Source organism: Nicotiana tomentosiformis, chromosome 11, assembly GCF_000390325.3.
Source record: "Nicotiana tomentosiformis chromosome 11, ASM39032v3, whole genome shotgun sequence".
Lineage (NCBI taxonomy): Eukaryota > Viridiplantae > Streptophyta > Magnoliopsida > Solanales > Solanaceae > Nicotiana > Nicotiana tomentosiformis.
Window position 1 is genome coordinate 41,987,600 of NC_090822.1, and position 18,957 is coordinate 42,006,556.

The window sequence follows — 18,957 nt, forward strand, 5'->3', positions numbered from 1 at the left end:
TTTCACTATTGATTATGTGTGGAGTATAAGGGTGGAATTTCATAGTTAATATTTATGTGACGATATAAGGGTGGCATTCTTGATTATGCACATGCCTTCTTATGCCTTGTTACGCATTTTACATGTTTTTAAGTTGCATCTAACATCATATCCTATGACTCTATTATTATTTTGACAATTAGATTGCCAAGATGGATTTTACCTAATGTTGAGTTGATATCTCATATTTTGTTGAGTTGATGGTAGTGCATTGGATTGATGTAAAAAGAAAGTTATCACCATACATTGAAACAAATGTCTCATAAACATGGTATTTAGAAACTGATATAAAATTGGATCATGGTTATGTACATGCACTCTTCATTCATGTAGGAGTATTTAAACACACACTACTTGGTGCATGTCTTTTTATGAGTGGAGTTGGTGCAAGTTGTATTTATAGATCTGGTTAATTAGCAAAGCTTGTTTACTACCTTTACCCTAGTTGTGCACCTTTGTCATTGATTTTAATTGTTCGGTGACTATCTCTCTAGATATTTTTCTATATTGTATATGTTATTGAGCTACACATGTTATGCAAATTGAGTGTCGTTTGACTTAAAATCCCGTCACTACTTCATCGAGGTTAGGCAAGATACTTATTGAGTACTTGGTGTTAGTTGTACTCATACTACACTTCTGCACCTTGCGTGCAGATCTTGGAGCTGAGTTGTTGTGGATGACGAAGGCAGGCATTAAAGTTGTAGCTGCATTCCAGATTCAAGCTACCATATGTTCATGGTAGATTAGGACTTCATTTCTGTTTATGTAAACTTCAAATAGATGTTGTGTTTATCATTTTACCAGCTTTGTAAATCTAAATCATAGTGGCTCAAGACTTGTACTACCAGTCCTTGGGATAATTGTATTGAATTCTTTAGTAGTCTTTATTATTAATATTGATAATTTCTCATTTAAGTTGTAACTTATATTGTTTGGCTTTCCTTGCAGGTTGAGTTAGGTGCCATCGCGACTTGGTGGGATTTTGGGTCTTGACAAGTTGGTATCAGAGCCCTACGTTCATAGGCTCTACAAGTTATGAGCAAATGCCTGGTAGAGTCTTGCAGATCAGAATGATGACTTTCATACTTATCTTCGAGAGGCTACATGGCATCTAGGAAATTTCCCTTATTTATTTCCTTATCGTGCGTCCTTGATTCAGCTTGAAGCCTAAGTCTCCAATTTCTTTCTCTTTGATTCGTGTGAGATATTGAGTACTCTAACTCCGAGGTACACTGACAGCTTGTGATGCTGCGAATGGACTGCGAAGGGCTATGGATACTTGATCATTACCTCGATGTGTTGTACGGTCTTAAGATGTGGATGTGTTGGTGGATCTTTCAGTTGTTCATTTGAGGAGTAAAGTGGATTCGTATATCTTGTTGACGAGTATAGACTCGAGAAGATTAATCGGTTGCCCAGTTGTTGTGACCATTGTAGGGTCATGAGAAGATGTCGATTTGAGGCTACCAGGTGGGTTATCTCTTGTGAAAAATTTTGGAGGTTGTGTGATTCTTATGAGGTTTCTATGGAGAGTTTTCCTTCTACCTAGTAGAATGTATGTGCTACGATTAGAGTTTGGATCACTTTAGCTAGTTGGCATAACCGCCACAAGGATGAGTATGCATTTGGCGGATGATTTGAAAGGTGTGATGACTAGTGTTGCATGAGCTAAAGAGGAGATTTAGGTGGATGACAACGCGAGATCGTGGCAAGATAAGAAAGAAGAAGTATAGTGGGAGATCAGATGATGTGTTTTGTGGCTTTGAGCCAAGTAGGGGAGTCTACGATGTATTGCTGATACCCAATTTTTCCCTCATATTTTATAAAGTACTTCATATACTTCCAAAATATCACTTTGCATTATTACCCAACTTATAAGGGTCATATAAGTAATTTTTATAATTTTTAAAGCTTTAAAATTGATTTCTTGTATTTTAATTATTCAGATATTTATTAACTATCCGTTCAAATTATTTCGGGGTGATTTATTCGTCCAGATTTATTATTTATACCCCCATACATGTTTTATAATATTTTACTTCATTTTATATAACTATATTTTTATTTTTATACTATTTACACATTTATTTGCAATAATAGCCTATACTTTATAATTAATTGCATTTATTATTATTTCATTTGGGGTCAAGATAACTTTTTATATTTTTCACAATCTTCAGCTATTATGTTTTAAATACTTAGTTGCATAAATAATATTTTTATATTTATTTAGCTATTTTTATTAATTTATTTCTTCCCTTAATTTCTTTTATTTAAAATCTGGCCCAAATGAGGCCACTTTTCGGACCCAATTCACTAGCCCAAACCCCAAAACCTTAGCCCAATAACCCCTGGCCCAATACCCGCGATCCATTACCCTATACCCATCTCTTGACCCGCCCCATCTCCCTTAAATCCTGGCCGTTGATCTCAGCTGATCAACGGCCCACAAAAGCCCCACTATTTTTAATTACCCGTCCCCAAACCCTAATCCTCACTTGTCTCTCTACAGCAGCCCTCACATACTCTCTTCTTCATGAAAGACTAAACCCTAGCCGATTCGGAGGATTTTCCTTCGCCCTTTCCTTACACGCGTTCATACGCGAATCTCACTTATCTTATTTGTTCTTCTTGCTCAGTTATGGTAACTTTGATTACCGGTCCATCTATGGCAAGGATGATTCTCTTGAATCGGGTAGATACGGCTTCGCCCCTATGGATTTGGATACGATCTTAGCTGTATACACCCAGAAAGAGGGAATATCCTCTTGATTATGGCGTATCTCCGTTGATTTCTTTGTGATTAGGGCTTGTGAACGATTTGCCCTAAATCCGATTCCAACTAGGGTTTGAGACTTTCATCTTCTTCACTGATTCGGGTTCCATGAGATCTTTTCTTTCCTTGTTATGCTTAATTTGATTATTTTCCATGTTTGTTCGCCTTAATCAATCACTATATAAATCTCTCCCTCAATTCCCCTAAAACAAAAAACTGAAAATCATTATTACTTTCTCACTCTCACTCACTCGATATTGTTCTGAAACTATTTGCTCTTGGCCGGCTGAAAGCCAAGGCCACTAAAGTTTGTTCAAAGTAACGTTCTTAGTGCAAGCACTGCCCGGGGTTCATCCGAAACCCTTGGGAACTCTAACACACTAAGCTTGGGGGGTTCTACTGTTCTCTTTGCCATTGAAGCACTACTGAGATTGTTCTTCTTATTTGCTTGTTTGATTATTCGCGAATGGTAAGTCTCTTTGGCCCCAACAATTTTATTATCTTTCGTTATATTATGTTTTCTCTGAATTCATGCCCCTAAAACTTCTATGAAGCACTGCTCTACTATGCCACTTTGCCTGTAACCTTACTTGCTCTAAGCTCTTCTTATGTCTCGATACTGAACTTGCCTGGATTCTAGCTGCGAGATGTATTTATCACATGTACTAGCATAAATGATTTTCGATCCTCCTAAACTTGTTTAGTCTACTGTGTTATGTTGATACTTGATGTTAATCCCGAGTTTGCCTCTCTGCTAAGTCACTCATGCCTAACCTGCTGCCTTTCTGGGGTTCTACCGTGCATTACGACTTGTTCTCATGCAATTTATGTTTCTATTGTGTGTTTGTTGACTTGATCAACTCTGTATTCCTCATTACTAGTTAAACCTTTAGAGTAAACTTTACAATTAGCTTTTTCCCTATATGTGGTCAACTATTGCTGGATTTGATGCCTGTTTGTCTTACTTATAAAAATTGATATGTCTCTTATATTACGACTGATGTTTAGCATGCTAAAGTTTTCCTTGCTCAATTTAGTGATTGCTTGATCATGAATTTATTATGTTAAGATATTTCATTAGGTTTTCATGTTAAAACCTTCATGTTAAGGTTGTGCTCTACTGATTCTCCTAGCTTTCATGATCAAACCTCTTGTTTAAAAGTTCTTTAGGCTGGTTCTGCCTATGCTTTGTTTGAAACTTTATTTCAAATAGTTTTCTATCCCATGATGGTCAATCCTGTCACCCTAGCTTCTAAAACTGCAAACATGATTCTTCCTTATGTGTGCCCTATCAATATGTCATATGATCTTGTCTATATGTCTTACTGAGAACTATTGTTAGTTACGGCTTTGAGAATCCAGTGTGTAGGCTTCAAAGCTGTTTAATTAATTCCCATGTGTAGTTCGTTAACTTGTATGGCTAAGTTTGTTCATGTGAAACTACTAGGTAAGTAAGTCCTCCATTTGGGCCTGGTGTTGGTCCATGTATAAGTTGGACCTTAGAACTAACACACTCTAATGCTTTGGGTGAGCCTCGGATCTGGGTCTGTTGTTTATGTGAAGAATAAGTTTGCTGAAGGCCTAGAAATGCCACAGGGTTATTTTCTTTGGGTCTGCAACTGTTTACTAGGCATGTATTTGTTTCAGTTTGTAATTTAGGCATATTTGAATGTGTATTCTTTCATTTAGGCACGCACTAATTTATAATAACAACAGTTGGGGAGTTAGTGGAAGCTGGGTGGCTGGGATAATTTATCTTCTCATGGATGAGTAGAAAGCATGTCTATAAGGCCATAATTTGTTTGCTTGCCATTTATTTGTGCTATGTGTTGATATGCTTTCCTTAGGGCTAATACAATGTCTTAACTTGCAAATGTTAGGAAACATGCCTGTAGGAACTAAAACAAGATTTGTTGATTGATACGCCTAGATACCATGCCTATATGAGCTCAATGTTATTAATCAAATTGCCGTTGTTGCTATTCCTATCATACTGCCCACCTAGACAACATGCCTATAGGGGTAAATAAAATGAGTATATGTTCTTAACTATTTGTTGCCCAATTACCAATTGATTAGAGAGCATGCCTATATGATGTTACTATTCACCTAGAAAGCATGCCTATAGGACAAAGGATGAATAATTTTGCGCATTCAATGGTCTCACTGCCAAGATGTAAATCGACTAGAGATCATGCGTATAGGATCTTTAATAAAACCATGTATTAAAATCAACCGCTTCGACAAGATAATCTGCCTATAAATACTGCATATAGGACTTTATTAAGCCATTCAATCACATAGAAATCTTGCCTATAGGTCTTGAACAATTTAATATACCTTGACTCCAAGCCTGTCCGCCTACAGCTGCCTGCCTAATAATCTGAACGTTGTTAGCATAAGTTCATAACTACCTGCGTACATCTGTGTCTATATGAGGAGGCCAACTTCAGCCCTTAAGTGTTGATTATGTTTAGTCCTAGCTGTTTTGATTGCGTGCCTAATTTTATCATTTTGAGCAGCCTAAGGAAGTCAAGAACTACCAAAGTAGTAGGTCCAAAGCCTCCTGGACCATAGGCATGGGATGGGTAAAGCACGCATAGGGCACGATTTAGAATTGAACTAGAATGCTTTTAGGTAAACAACTTCAAGATAGTAATTGGGTAGCAGTAGATGATAGTCTATGCCCGTTGAATAATATGAGCAATCCTTACACTTAAGGGAGTTGGGAAGTATTATTTATGTTACACGGGGTGATCCTTTAGGCTAAAAAACTTGGGACCCCCCATAGTTACTATTTATACACCTATTTAGGCGAACTTAGATCAAGCTAGGATATATCTTGTAATCTTCAAAGGTTATATCAATTATTTATGTGTAACCCATTTCTTTCACATATGCAGTCTCCTTAATACTTGTTTCATCTTGTAATTGGATGTTTTGGACTCCTTGTTACAATTTGCATGATCACTTAGGATAACTATAGTTCAATAATCCTCATATAGCGTAAAATTCGGCTGAGACCCATAGTTATGAACCTCGAAGAGTGACTAACACCTTCTCTTTGAGGTAATTTGAGCCCTTACCCAATCTTTGGCAATATGAACTAGTTAAAACAGAGTTATTTGCAACAATAGATGCCCTAACGCACCTCAAAATCGTTAGGTGGTGACTTTTCTCTTTCAAAAGAGTTGTCACGTGTCAAAACCGGCTTTCACAAGAAAATGGGGTGCGACAGCATGACGACTCTACTGGGGATATACTTAGGCTCTTACCATAATGACTTTTGCTTGTGTGGATTATTGGATTGCTTGTTCGGCCTCTTTCATGTACCTCCCTTTCCCCGTCCCTTTGTTTGCTCCTAAATTGCTTTCATGTAGCTCCCTTCCCTATATCCTTTATTTGCTTCACCTAATTATGTTTCTTGAATTTTGTGAACTATGCTAACTTATTCCTTTTGTCTTTTCTTTTCCCTTCTTTCTCTTGTTCATTTTTATCACATTATTTACTATCCTTATGTGCTTTCACCATGTAAAATACTTGGCTACATGTTATTATTTCTGCATAAGCATGCTTTCAACATCATACTCCACTCGTGCCTTTCGTCATCATAGCGGTGCTTGATGAGTGTCCGCGCTTGCCTAAAATACCCCTTTTAAATTGGAAAGGCTTATTAGCGGTAGACTAGTCGATCAGCGGTGCAGTCGACGGTCCCGTGCCTTTCCTTCTCAAGTCGTCCGCTTGAGAGTATCAGTCTAGACCTTCTTAGAAACTCTACTTTGATTTAAAATATGCATGCATCATGTTAATCCTAGTATGGATTAAAACGTCATTGACGCATTAATCTGCTTAGATAAGACTTTCCCAAAGTCCAAAGCGATTTTCATAATCCCAAAGGACACAATCTTGTTATGTGCATTACTTGGAGAAAATGTGCTAACATGTTGATCGTTATTGCGTAAATAATCGAATCCAGAGGGGTAAAGGGATAACCTTTTATTTAATTGCAGAAAATGAGGCACGAAATTCCTAGGTTTGGCATGGTCCTGAATATCCCACCTCTAATGATTGACTGGTGGAATGACCTTGCACCATGTGATAGAAATCACGTAAGAAGAGTATTGGGTAATTTACCGTCATTGCTAAACGTCCGGCTAAACAGAGGGTTAATTGAGGCAGCCACCATGTTCTGGGATGAAAAGAGAGTTGTCTTCCAGTTCGACAACATAGAGATGACTACCCTTTTAGAAGAAATTGGGGGATTCTGCCAAACTTCCGTGGGATAGTCCGGGTCTTTTAGTTCCAGAAAATCGTACTCCGTGGGTTTTTTTGAAAATGCTAGGGTTCAAGAAGAATGACGAGTTGGGTTTCTTGAAGAAATCCTACATTCCTTTTGAGTTTCTCTATGAATGATATGGACATAACAAATCATACCACTTGCATCAAGAGGAGTTGGCTATAACCTCTTTGGGATGGGTTCGTCGTCGAGTTTATGTCTTCATAGTATGCTTTCTGGGTTTGGTAATTTTCCAATGCAAGGAGGGAAAATTCACACTAATTTAGCCTTAGTCGCTAGGACCGTGATGGAAGGGATCGAGGGGAAGAAATACACCATCATTCCTATGATACTAGCTGAGATGTACTGAGCCTTGGATCGATGCAAACATGGGTTTAGACATTTTGAGGGTTGCAATCTTCTACTACAGGTTTGGTTGCTAGAGCATTTTCAGAGGGGAAACTACCGTCAGGAGCTCTTGCGTAGACCATTGAATGACACCAGTCATCATCCAAAGAAGATGACATTTGCTCCGGATAGGTTTGCAAAGCCTGGGAATGCTGAAGGGTGGGTACGCTTCTTCAATAATTTGACTGACGAACAAGTGCATTGGATGTTTGAATGGTTTTCTAGTAAAGAGTTCATAATTAGGTCTAAAGGGACCACTCATTTGGTGTTGATTGGGCTACAAGGCATTTACCCTTACACTCCTATAAGGGTAATGAGGCAAGCTGGGAGGAACCATGTATACCTCGGGTTTCTAATATGATTCAGTATAAGGCAGACTTCAAAGGGGATGTTATTCCATTCAAGTTTGAGGCCCAACACATGTGGAACCAAAAGATCATCATAAATGGAGAGACTATCAAGCCATACAGGTACCACGCTGGACATTTGTATTACTACATTTCATGGCTAGAGAATGACATAATCGGAGACGTCAAACCAGGAGTCAATCTGAAAGACAATATCATAGATGAAGTGGCTGAGGCTCAGGTAAAATACAAGAGGCTACGCAACAGAGTGTTTGAATCTGAGGCCAAGCTTCTGGAATAACATAAGATAGACATGGAGGCAATAAAAGAATGGAAGGATATTGTTAACAAGTCGATAGAAAGGCTGGACACTTAGAGCAGGGGTTAATGGAATTGGAAGGAAAGATGAGAAAGAGGCTTTGGAATTGCCAAGGTATGAGCTACGATGAAGGAGGAAAGCCGGTGATGGCATACTTGCTGCTTGACATGTGTGACCTTGGGAGTGTGATTGATGGAGCCAAAAGGGAAAAACATAGAGAAGGTCCTTCAGGGACCAAATAGATTAGGAGGAAATTTTCTTTTCTGCTTTGTAGTTAGATTTCGTTAGATTCAATGTAATAAGGCTTCATGCCATTAGTGACTTTATACTATTATCTTGGTTTAGTAAAGATTGGCTTGAATTATTCTTCGCATTAATGGAATGAGGCAACGTTGGCATAAATTTTCTCCAAGTCTACTTGTCTCTTAGGCCTACCTCGGGCACAACAAGGTCCCTAAATTAGGACGCGAACTATTGCATATATTACATGCTACTTGCTTAAATATTGCAAACACTCTTTTATTTCATCTTACTAACTTGGCTACCTTTTGTTTTTTTTCTTTTAATTATTCCCATTCCCAAAGGTTGGTTCGGGCATTCTGGCATCATCAACATATCACACCAGATCTAGTGGTCCTCCACCTCCTCCTCTACCTAACGACATCAAAAGCAGAGGCAAGGGAAAAATGGACGATTTGAGTGGTAACTAAAAAGATAATGCTACTATAGCAGAAAACATAGAGATTTCAGATGGAAGAAGTACGCCGGGACAAAATAAATTTGTTCTGCGATTAGAGCAGAAGATCTTGGAGTTACAAGGTGAACTCGAGCAGGTCCAAAATCTCGCCAACCTCTCCCTTGCTTTGAATGTCCCCAAAATCAACCATCAGAACAACACCACCCAAAACCAAACGCCACCCCAAAACACACAACCCTAAAATCCACCACCTTTAGCTCCAAAAATTCCTCCCGCAATGCATTAGTACCACAACCCCGCACCCCTTCAAAACCTTAACCCTCCACTATTACAAACCCCTCAGCACCACCACCATAATACGACCCAGTATTTGTAAACCACTACCTATCATACTCCTAAGAATGTGCCACAACGTACCCTCGATCCACCCTATCCCTCAATTAATGATCACCTATACACTCAAATCCCAAGAACACACCAAGGCAACCCGATATACGTGAAAACCTTACCATATACCTGGCATCAAACACTATACATACCCGAACCAACTAAAAAGGACCTGCTCATCCGAAACATGGCGGAAGAATTAAAGAAACTAACTAGAAGAGTCCAAAGCGTTGAGGGTGGAAAGGGTGTTCAAGGGTTGAATTATGAAGATCTGTGTATCCAGCCAGACGCGGAGCTACCAGAGGGTTACAAACCTCCTAAGTTTGATATGTTCGATGGAACTGACGATCACAAGATGCATTTGAGGACTTACTGTGATAAACTCGTAGGAGTGGGCAGGATCGAGTAAATCCGCATGAAGTTGTTCATGCGATGTCTCATTAGGGATGCTTTATCTTGGTATATCAGCTAGAATCCAAAGAAGTTGTCTAACTGGGTAAGTATGGCATCCGATTTCATGGACAGATTCAGGTTCAACACAGAAAATGCGCTAGATGTTTTCTATATCCAGAACCTCAAGAAGAAGCCAACGGAGACCTTCCGTGAGTATGTTACCCGCTGGAGATCAGAGGCCACCAAGGTGAGGCCGCTGCTAGAAGAGGAACATATGAATAAGTTTTTCGTCAGAGCTCAAGATCCACAGTACTATGAGAGATTGATGGTTATAGAGAATCACAAGTTCTCCGACATCTTCAAGTTGGGAGAAAGAATAGAAGAGGGCATCAAGAGTGGTATGGTTACCAACTTTGAAGAACTGCAAGCTACCAACAAAGCCTTACAGTCTAGAGGCATTTCGAAGAAGAAAGAAGTGGGTGCCGTGATGGTAGCCCAAGGTCCTAAGTCTCCCCTTACCTACCAGATACCTCCACCAGCATATCAACCCTCACCTCCAAAGTACCATTACCCTGCTACCACCTACCACACCTACAATACCCAGCCATTATACTACCATTCATCTCCCCCTTCCCATAAACACCACCTAAAACCCTGACCAAACTTCGACCAGAGAACTCCCAGATAATACACCCCTATCTCCGAGCCCATAGCCCAATTATACGAGAGACTGAAGGCTGTCAGTTATGTCACTCCCATTCATGCAGATGCTATTGAAAACCCTTCTCAGTGGGTCAACCCCAATAAAACTTGTGTCTATTAGTCAGGCATGAAGGGACACACTATCGAGGAATGTCACATAAAAGATAAAATCTAGACATTGATTGATACCAAGGCTATATAGGCAAATGAGTCCGCACCGAATGTCTGCAATAACCCCCTTCCTGATAACAGGGGTGAAGGAGTGAATATGATCGAGATTGATGAAAAATGGGATCAGGAAGGATCCATCAGTATTATCCGAGAAGGAGACGCTTCCAAAACATCTCCTGTCACCCTTTTGCCAATTGTGGTGCAGACCAAGGCACCATTCGAGGTAGCTACACCCTTCACTGTGATGGTAGCTCCATCACCGTCCTACAAGTCGTATGGTATTCCATGAGATTGTGTAGTATAAGCAAGGAGAAAAGGAAAAGCCAAGATGGAAGAAATGGGTTCCACCCAGGGGATGACCAGAATAGACAGGGTTTACATGTCAAAAAATCTTGGAGGAATGAGTAAGGAAATCACACCAAAACCACATGTTGTGTAGACAGGTGCTGACGACCTTTGGAGGAAAGTACAAGCAAGGGAGTACTCTGTTGTGGATCAGATAAACAAGACTCCCACTCAAATATCCATCCTGTCGCTGCTACAAAACTCAGATGCACACAATAACGCCTTGATGAAGGTGTTGAGTGAAGCTTACGTGCCAACTGGTATCTGTCATGACCCCAATTTCCCTCCGTAGGATGTCGTGATGCACCTAGTCACTAAGACTAGGTAAGCCTAACACTTACTAGATTAAATAGAAGAATTTAACTAGATACAACTATTAAGCATGAAATTGAAATTTCTATAGTGAACCAAATACTCCCGAGTAAAATACAATACCCAAAACTGGTAGTACAAGTCATAAACTCTACGGAGTTTACTAGGAAAAATCTCTAAGTACAACTATTCCGGAATAAAATTAAATACTACAAGTACAATATCAGAAGGTGACTCTGAGGCTTGCGAACACGACGACATGTATACCTTGAGTCTCTACAGCAAAACCCAAATAGCTACCTAGTGATCAACCAACTCTGAAGTACCTGGATCTGCACAAAAATGTGCAGAAAGCATAACATGAGTACACCACAACAGTACCCAGTAAGTATCAAGACTAACCTCGCTGGAGTAGTGACGAAGGACAATCAAGACACCTACTAGAATAAACAACCTGTACAAGTATGAATGTGATCTAACAGGGAAAAATGTTAATATAAAGCTACGTATGGTAAAGATAATAAAACAATACTCGCAATAGAACCCTAGAACAACAATTAGCAACATGGAACAAACAGGTAATAATGCAGTGGAATAAGCTGAACACAGTTTAAGTCCGGTGAAACCAAGTAAAGAAAACAAATAACAACTCAATAAGAGCAACCTCTTCCACACAAGATTTGTTCAAGGATTTTCCCCTAGGTACTTCACCTCATAGTCACATTTCACGGGTCCCAATTTATGAACCCTAATCACTTAGCATCTTGTGCCCACATTACAATTCATATCCGGACGAACGACTCACGTGCCAAGGGAGTGACGTTATCTCATATCCGCATGCACAACTCACGTGCAAGTGTTCTATAACAACTCAAGTCAACAAGTAAGAGTAGAGACAATGAATGGTACATAGGAAACAATCACCAAAAAATGTACAATGTATAACCCACATAAGGTAGGCTCACCACCACACAAATATCATCAATAACAATGCGCCCCAGGCCATCACAAGTCATCACAAAACATTCCCGACATAGGCCACCTTGTCTCTCCACGTGTGCAATAATAAAGTAAGTGCCCGCCTTGTCTCTCCGCACGCACATAATAATATTCCCACCTTGTATCGCCATATGCGCAAACCCACATATATAACCCGCCTTGTCACGCCGCATGTGAAAATATCAATAATAATGATAGCACGAACAACTCACGTGCGAACACCCTACCAATCCTCTCAACAATACCACATGTGCCAAAAATATAACAACACAACATAAGGTCTTTCGACACATGTGCCCATATGCCATAACGTTTCCTTAAACAAATTTTAATACCACAACCACGCATACCCCTCGGCTTGACAACACTAAGTACAACAACAACAATAATAATACAAGAGTACGGTAAGTAAATCAACACAAGAACTATAGAACACAAACAAACGGAAGAACGTGCTCATAATGAAAAACACAACTGGTAATAATGGTTTCAACAAGAATAGCTCAACAAGGGGAGAGATAATGTATAGAAATGATTTCAGTTAAGTACAACTGGACGATAAGAGAGATAACATGAATCAATGATTCCAAATAAGGATAAGTCAACAATGAAAGGGATAACAACAACTTCAATTAAGGTTAAGCAATTATGAAAGGGATAACACTGACTTCAATTTGGATTAAGAAATTATGGAAAAGGTAGCAATAACTTCAATTAGGATTAAGATATTACGGGAAAGACATCATGGCAATAAAAGAGGCAACAACTTCAATTAAGTAACATAAGAGTTTATTTGCCAACAAGGGTAGAACATGAATCAATCAACTCCAAATAAGACACGTAAGGGTGAATTTAGTAAATGGAGAATTTATCATGATAAGACAACTTCGTATTTAATGAACATAAGAACCTAAGAGCCTAAAATAGTCAAATTCCCACAAATAAGCCCGAGTACGTACTCGTCACCTCACATACACGGCCTTCACATGACACAATTAGCACAAATGACTCAAATCCTAAGGAGTAGTTTCCCCACACAAAGTTAGGCAAGATACTTACCTCAAAGAAGCTAGGCCGACACACTAAAATGACCTTCGCGTGTGAAACAACCTCTGGATGGCTCAAATCTAGCCAAAATAACTTAATATCATAAATAAAAATCATAGGAAACAATTCAGATAATAAAGCTTTGATATTGAAAGAGAAATAAAAATGTCAACTCAAAATGTCAACCCCGGGCCCGCATCTCGAAACCTGATCAAAATTACAAAATCCGAACACCCATTCGATAACGAGTCCAATAATACAAGAATTACTCAAATCTGACCTCAAATCGCCTTTCAAATTTCCAAAGTTTAGTCAAAGAAGTTTTCACAATTTCCCTCCAAATTTCCAACTTAAATCACTAATTAAATGATGAAAATAACAATGGATTCATGAAATATAATAGGATTCGGGCAAAGAACACTTAATCCAATGAATTTCATGAAAAACCCACAAAAAATCGCCTCTAACCGAGCTCCCTAGGTCCAACAATGAGTAATGAATTCAAACCCTCGAATTTAAACCTTTCTGCCCAGCACTTCCGCATCTGCAGACAAAAACACGTATTTGCGAGCTATGGATCGCATCTGCGAAGACAACCTACCAGTCCGAGCTTCGCATCTACGCAAGGAAGGTCGCACCTGCGACACCGCAGAAGCGAGACAAAAACCATAGTAGCGGACAGTCCCCTTGAGCCACAAACTCGCATCTACGATGGGCACACCGCATATGCGGTCACACACCTACGTTCGCCAACCCGCAGACGCGGAACTCCCTCCCAGGCCCAACATCGTAGAAGCGACAACAACTTCGCAGAAGCGGCTCCGCACCTGTGCTCCAAAATGCGCAAGTGCGACACACCAGAAATAGACCTAACCAAAAGCATGAAAACCATCCGAAACTCGTCCGAAACACACACGGGCCCTCTCGGGACCCTGTCCAAACATACCAACAAGTTCCATAACATAACGCGGACCAGATCGAGGCCTCAAATCACATCAAAAAACATAGAAACTATGAATTGCAACTCGAATCGAACTTAATGAACATATGAATTTTCAAATCAATCCGGAATGCCGTCAAATTTTGCATGCAAGTCCCAAATGATATAATGGATCTAATCCAAATCTCGGAATCACAATCCGAGCCCGATATCAATAAAGTCAACTCCCGGTCAAACCTCTCAACCTTCCAAACCTTCAACTTTCTAATTTTTGCCAAAATGCATGAAATTAACCTACGGACCTCCAAATCAAAATCCAGACACACGCTCAAGTCCAAAGTCACCATATGAAGCTACTGGAATTGTTAAAACACCATTCCGGAGTCGTCTACACAAAAGTCAAACTCCGATTAACTCTTACCGCTTAAGCTTCTGAAACAAGAATTGTTCTTCCAAATCAAATCCTGAATCATTCGAAAACCGAACTCGACCACACACGCAAGTATTAACACATAATACGAAGATTCTCAAGACCTTAAGCCATCGAACAGGACGCAAATTCTTAAAATGTCCGACCGTGTTGTTACAGTATCACTAGTGGAGAGATAGAAAATATAGTGGGACATATACCAGAGAGTCACAAGAACACTTTCCATGAAGATGAGTTGCCACCAGAAGGACTGAGTCATAATAAAGCACTACATATCATTGTGCAATATGAAGATAAGTTCATTGCTCGGGTTTTGATTGATGGGGGTTCGAGTCTGAACATATGCTCTTTGACTACTCAGAAAATATTTGGCATAGGTATATCGGAGATACGAATGGGAAGCATGACATGAAAGCATTCGATGGGTCTCAAAGAGATACTATCGGAGAGATTAACTTGGATCTGAAGATGGGCCCGACTTAGTTCGATGTCAAATTCTAGGTGCTAGATATATTTGCTACCTATAACCTGTTGTTGGGATGGAGATGGATACACGCGGCTGGGGAAGTTGCTTCTACTCTGCATCAGGCCGTGAAGTTCGAGTGGAATGCCCAGGAGGTAGTTATCCACGATGATGGAAGTAATCCTATCTATATCAACTAGATTGTGCAAGCCATTGAGAACTGAAGGAAGTTGGGAGGAGAAACATTCTACAACATTGATCGGGTAAATACAGTCGAGAAAGGATGTTGGTGGATCAACAAGGTACTAAGCATGCTGTTGTGGTTAGGGTATGAACCAGACAATGGTCTTGGTCCTAAGCTCCAAGGGATCATAGAACCCATACGACCACAATATCATGGCACGACCTTCAGTCTCAGATATGAATACACTATGCAGAAATATAATGATTGGACACCACAATGGCGTGACTTCTATTATCCATTAGATCAACCCATACCACTGCTGCAACAGACATTCTGCCAGACCGATGTGATTTGGGGATCTGAAGAGGATGAGGTCTTAGCTGACAAGAGGAACCTGTTTCTAAACAAGAAAGATATGGACTGCAGTGAAATATTGGAGGAGGATGAGGAAGACCTTACCATTCAGACAATGGGAGATGGAGCTGTTCTCAGGAACTGGGCTGTTGCACCATCTCGAGTTCGCCGAGCATCTGGATAGCTTTGGCAGAACTAGCATGACTTCCTTTAAGATTATTTTCTGGCATTTAAGATATTTTTAGTATTTTATTTTGAAATAATTACTCGAGGCATCGAGTCATATTTGTTTGACAAATTTAAGTTTTGATTAATACATCATTGCCTCTTTGTTTATTTATATTATTACCTTTCTATATTCGTTTCAGCATAATAATTACCTATCCTATTGAATCTACGACTATGACATGTAATGAGACAGCACAACATGAGGAGAGTGATTCAGAAAATTGGGAAAATGATGTAATACCTGAGGAAATTATTAGGGAAGTAAAGGATTTTGAGAACAAACCAAAGTCCAATTTTGAAGAGTCTGAGGTAGTTAACTTAGGGGGATTCTGAAACAGTCAAAGAAACTCGCATTAGCATTCATCTATCACTGTTAGAGAAGGAAGAGTACGTTAAATTTCTAAAGGAATATGAGGACATTTTTGTATGGTCCTATGACGACATGATGGGATTGAGCACATCCATAGTGGCCCACAAGCTACCTAGCAACCCTATGAGCCCAACCGGTAAAGCAAACACTCAGAAAATTCAACTCAGACATGAGTTTAAAGATAAAAGATGAAGTTACCAAGCAATTCAAATCCAAGGTCCTTAGAGTGGTCGAGTATCCGACCTGGTTAGCCAATATTGTGCCGGTACCAAAGAAAGACAGGAAGGTCAGGGTGTGTGTTGACTATCGAGATTTGAATAGAGCAAGTCCTAAAGATGATTTGCCGCTGCCCAACATACACACACTAATCGATAACTGCACCAAGGATGAACTCCAATACTTCGTGGATTGCTTCGCAGGATACCACCATTTCTGGATGGATGAGGAGGATGTAGAAAAGACAGCCTTCATCACACCGTGTGGAATATATTGGTACAAGATGATGTTGTTTGGTGTGAAGAATGCCGGAGCAACCTATATGAGGGCCATGACCACTCTCTTTCACAATATGATACATAAGAAAATAGAGGTGTACGTGGATGATGTCATCATCAAGTCTAAGAACAACTCGAATCACATAGCACACCTAAGAAAGATTTTCGACCGACTACAAAAATACAATCTCAAGTTGAATCCCGCAAAATGTGCTTTCGGAGTCCCAATCGGGAAGTTGCTAGGTTTCATTGTCAGTTGTTGCAGTATTGAGTTAGACCCATCAAAGATCAAAGCCATTCAGGATCTGCCACCGCCAAAGAACAAGAAGGACATAATGAGTTTCTTGGGCCATTTCAATTATATCAACCTCTTTATAGCATAGTCGACGGTAATATGTGAGCAAATCTTCAAGATGCTGAGGAAGGATGTTGCGACGTGTTGGGCTTAAGATTGTCAAAAGGCTTTTGATAAAATCAAGGAGTATCTATCCAAACCACCTGTGTTGGTCATACCTGAACGTAGGAGACCTTTACTACTATACATGTCCGTGCTTGATGGAGCCCTCGGTTGGGTCCTGGGGCAACATGATGAGACCAAAAGGAAAGAGCAAGCAATATACTATCTGAGTAAGAAGTTCATGCCTTACGAAGCTCCGTATTCTTTGTTGAAATGTACCTATTGTGCCCTAACATGGATAGCCTAGAAATTGAGACATTACTTCTGCGCATACACCACATACCTCATCTCAAAGATGGATCTGCTAAAATGTATCTTTCAGAAGCCTATGCCTACCGGCAAGCTAGCAAAGTGGCAAATACTACTAAGTGAGTTCAACATCATTTATGTGACTCAGAAGGCACTCAAGGGGCAAGCGTTGGCATATCATCTGGCAGAAATCCCCGTGGACGGGGAATACGAACCATTGAAGACATAATTTCCCGATGAGGAAGTGTCATTTATAGAGGAAGACATTGCCGAAGCATATGATGGTTGGAGGATGTTTTTTGATGGAGCCGCAAACTTCAAAGGAGTGGGCATTGGAGCTGTCTTAGTATCAGAAACTGATCAACATTATCCGGTATCCATCAAGCTCAGGTTCTCGTGCACCAACAAAATGGCGGAATACAAGGCTTGCATTTTGGGACTCAGATTGGCCATCGACATGAATATTCAGGAATTGCTGGTAATCAGAGATTTAGATTTGCTGATACATCAGGTGCTCGGATAATGGGCCACCAAGAACACTAAGATGTTGCCGTACCTACACTGCGTGCAAGATTTTATCAAGAGGTTCACAAATATAGAGTTCAAGCATGTTCCTAGAATTCAGAACAAGTTCGCGGATGCACTGGCCACCTTGTCTTCCATGATACAACATTCAGATAAGAACTATATTGATCCCATCCCAATAGAAATCCGTAAGCAGCCAACTTACTACGCTCATGTTGAAGAAGAGTTTGATGGAAATCCATGGTTTCACGATATCAAGGAGTATTTGAAAAAAGAAGAATACCTAGAAAATGCTGCGCACACCCAGAAGCGCACATTTTAGAGATTAGCCAACCACTTCTTTCGTAGCAGAGGAATTCTATATAGAAGGACCCCCGACTTGGGGTCTTCTACGGTGTATCGATAACAAGGAGGCATCTAGGTTGCTCGAAGAGATACATGCGGGAACCTGCGGGCCTCACATGAATGGGTTTGTTCTAGCCAAGAAGATATTAAGGGCAGGGTATTTCTGTATAACTATGGAGAATGACTGCATCAAATATGTACATAAGTGTCAGCAGTGTCAGGTGCATGCTGATATGATACGAGTACCACCCAATAAACTCAATACGACAAGTTTACCCTGGCTTTTCTCCACCTGGGGCATGGATATCATCGGACCGATCGAGCCCGCAGCTTCCAACGGACACAGATTCATCTTGGTGGCCATAGATTACTTCACAAAATGGGTTGAAACCGCCTTCTACAAAGCTGTGACTAAGAAGGTCGTAGTAGATTTTGTCCGAGACTGTATTGTCTGTCGGTTTGGAGTGCCTGAATAAATAATTACCGATAATGCTGCCAATCTCAACACTGATATGATGAAATCCATGTGTGAAATATTCAAATTTAAGCACCGGAACTCTACAACATATATGCCACTAATGAATGGAGCCGTAGAAGTCTCCAACAAGAAAATGAAGAAGATATTAAGGAAGATGGTGGATAATTATAAGAAGTGGCATGAGAAGCTACCATTTGCTCTGATTGGATACCGCACCAC

At 40.1% G+C, this 18,957-nt stretch overlaps 1 protein-coding gene across 1 annotated transcript; it reads left to right on the plus strand.

Moving 5' to 3' along the window:
* Nucleotides 1–17,799: 17,799 nt before the first annotated feature.
* Nucleotides 17,800–18,237, plus strand: LOC138901325 (uncharacterized). The gene is made up of 2 exons (XM_070189080.1): nucleotides 17,800–17,868; nucleotides 17,974–18,237. The coding sequence occupies exons 1-2, from the start codon at nucleotides 17,800–17,802 to the stop codon at nucleotides 18,235–18,237; spliced, it is 333 nt and encodes a 110-aa protein (XP_070045181.1).
* The last annotated feature ends 720 nt before the right edge of the window (nucleotides 18,238–18,957 follow it).

Bases quoted from the DNA above. Each gene is read 5' to 3' on its own strand.
- LOC138901325 (XM_070189080.1), top strand. From the start codon at position 17,800: ATGGCGGAATACAAGGCTTGCATTTTGGGACTCAGATTGGCCATCGAC. The intron at 17,869-17,973 runs GTAATCAGAGAT...GATTTTATCAAG, and splicing joins TGAATATTCAGGAATTGCTG to AGGTTCACAAATATAGAGTT.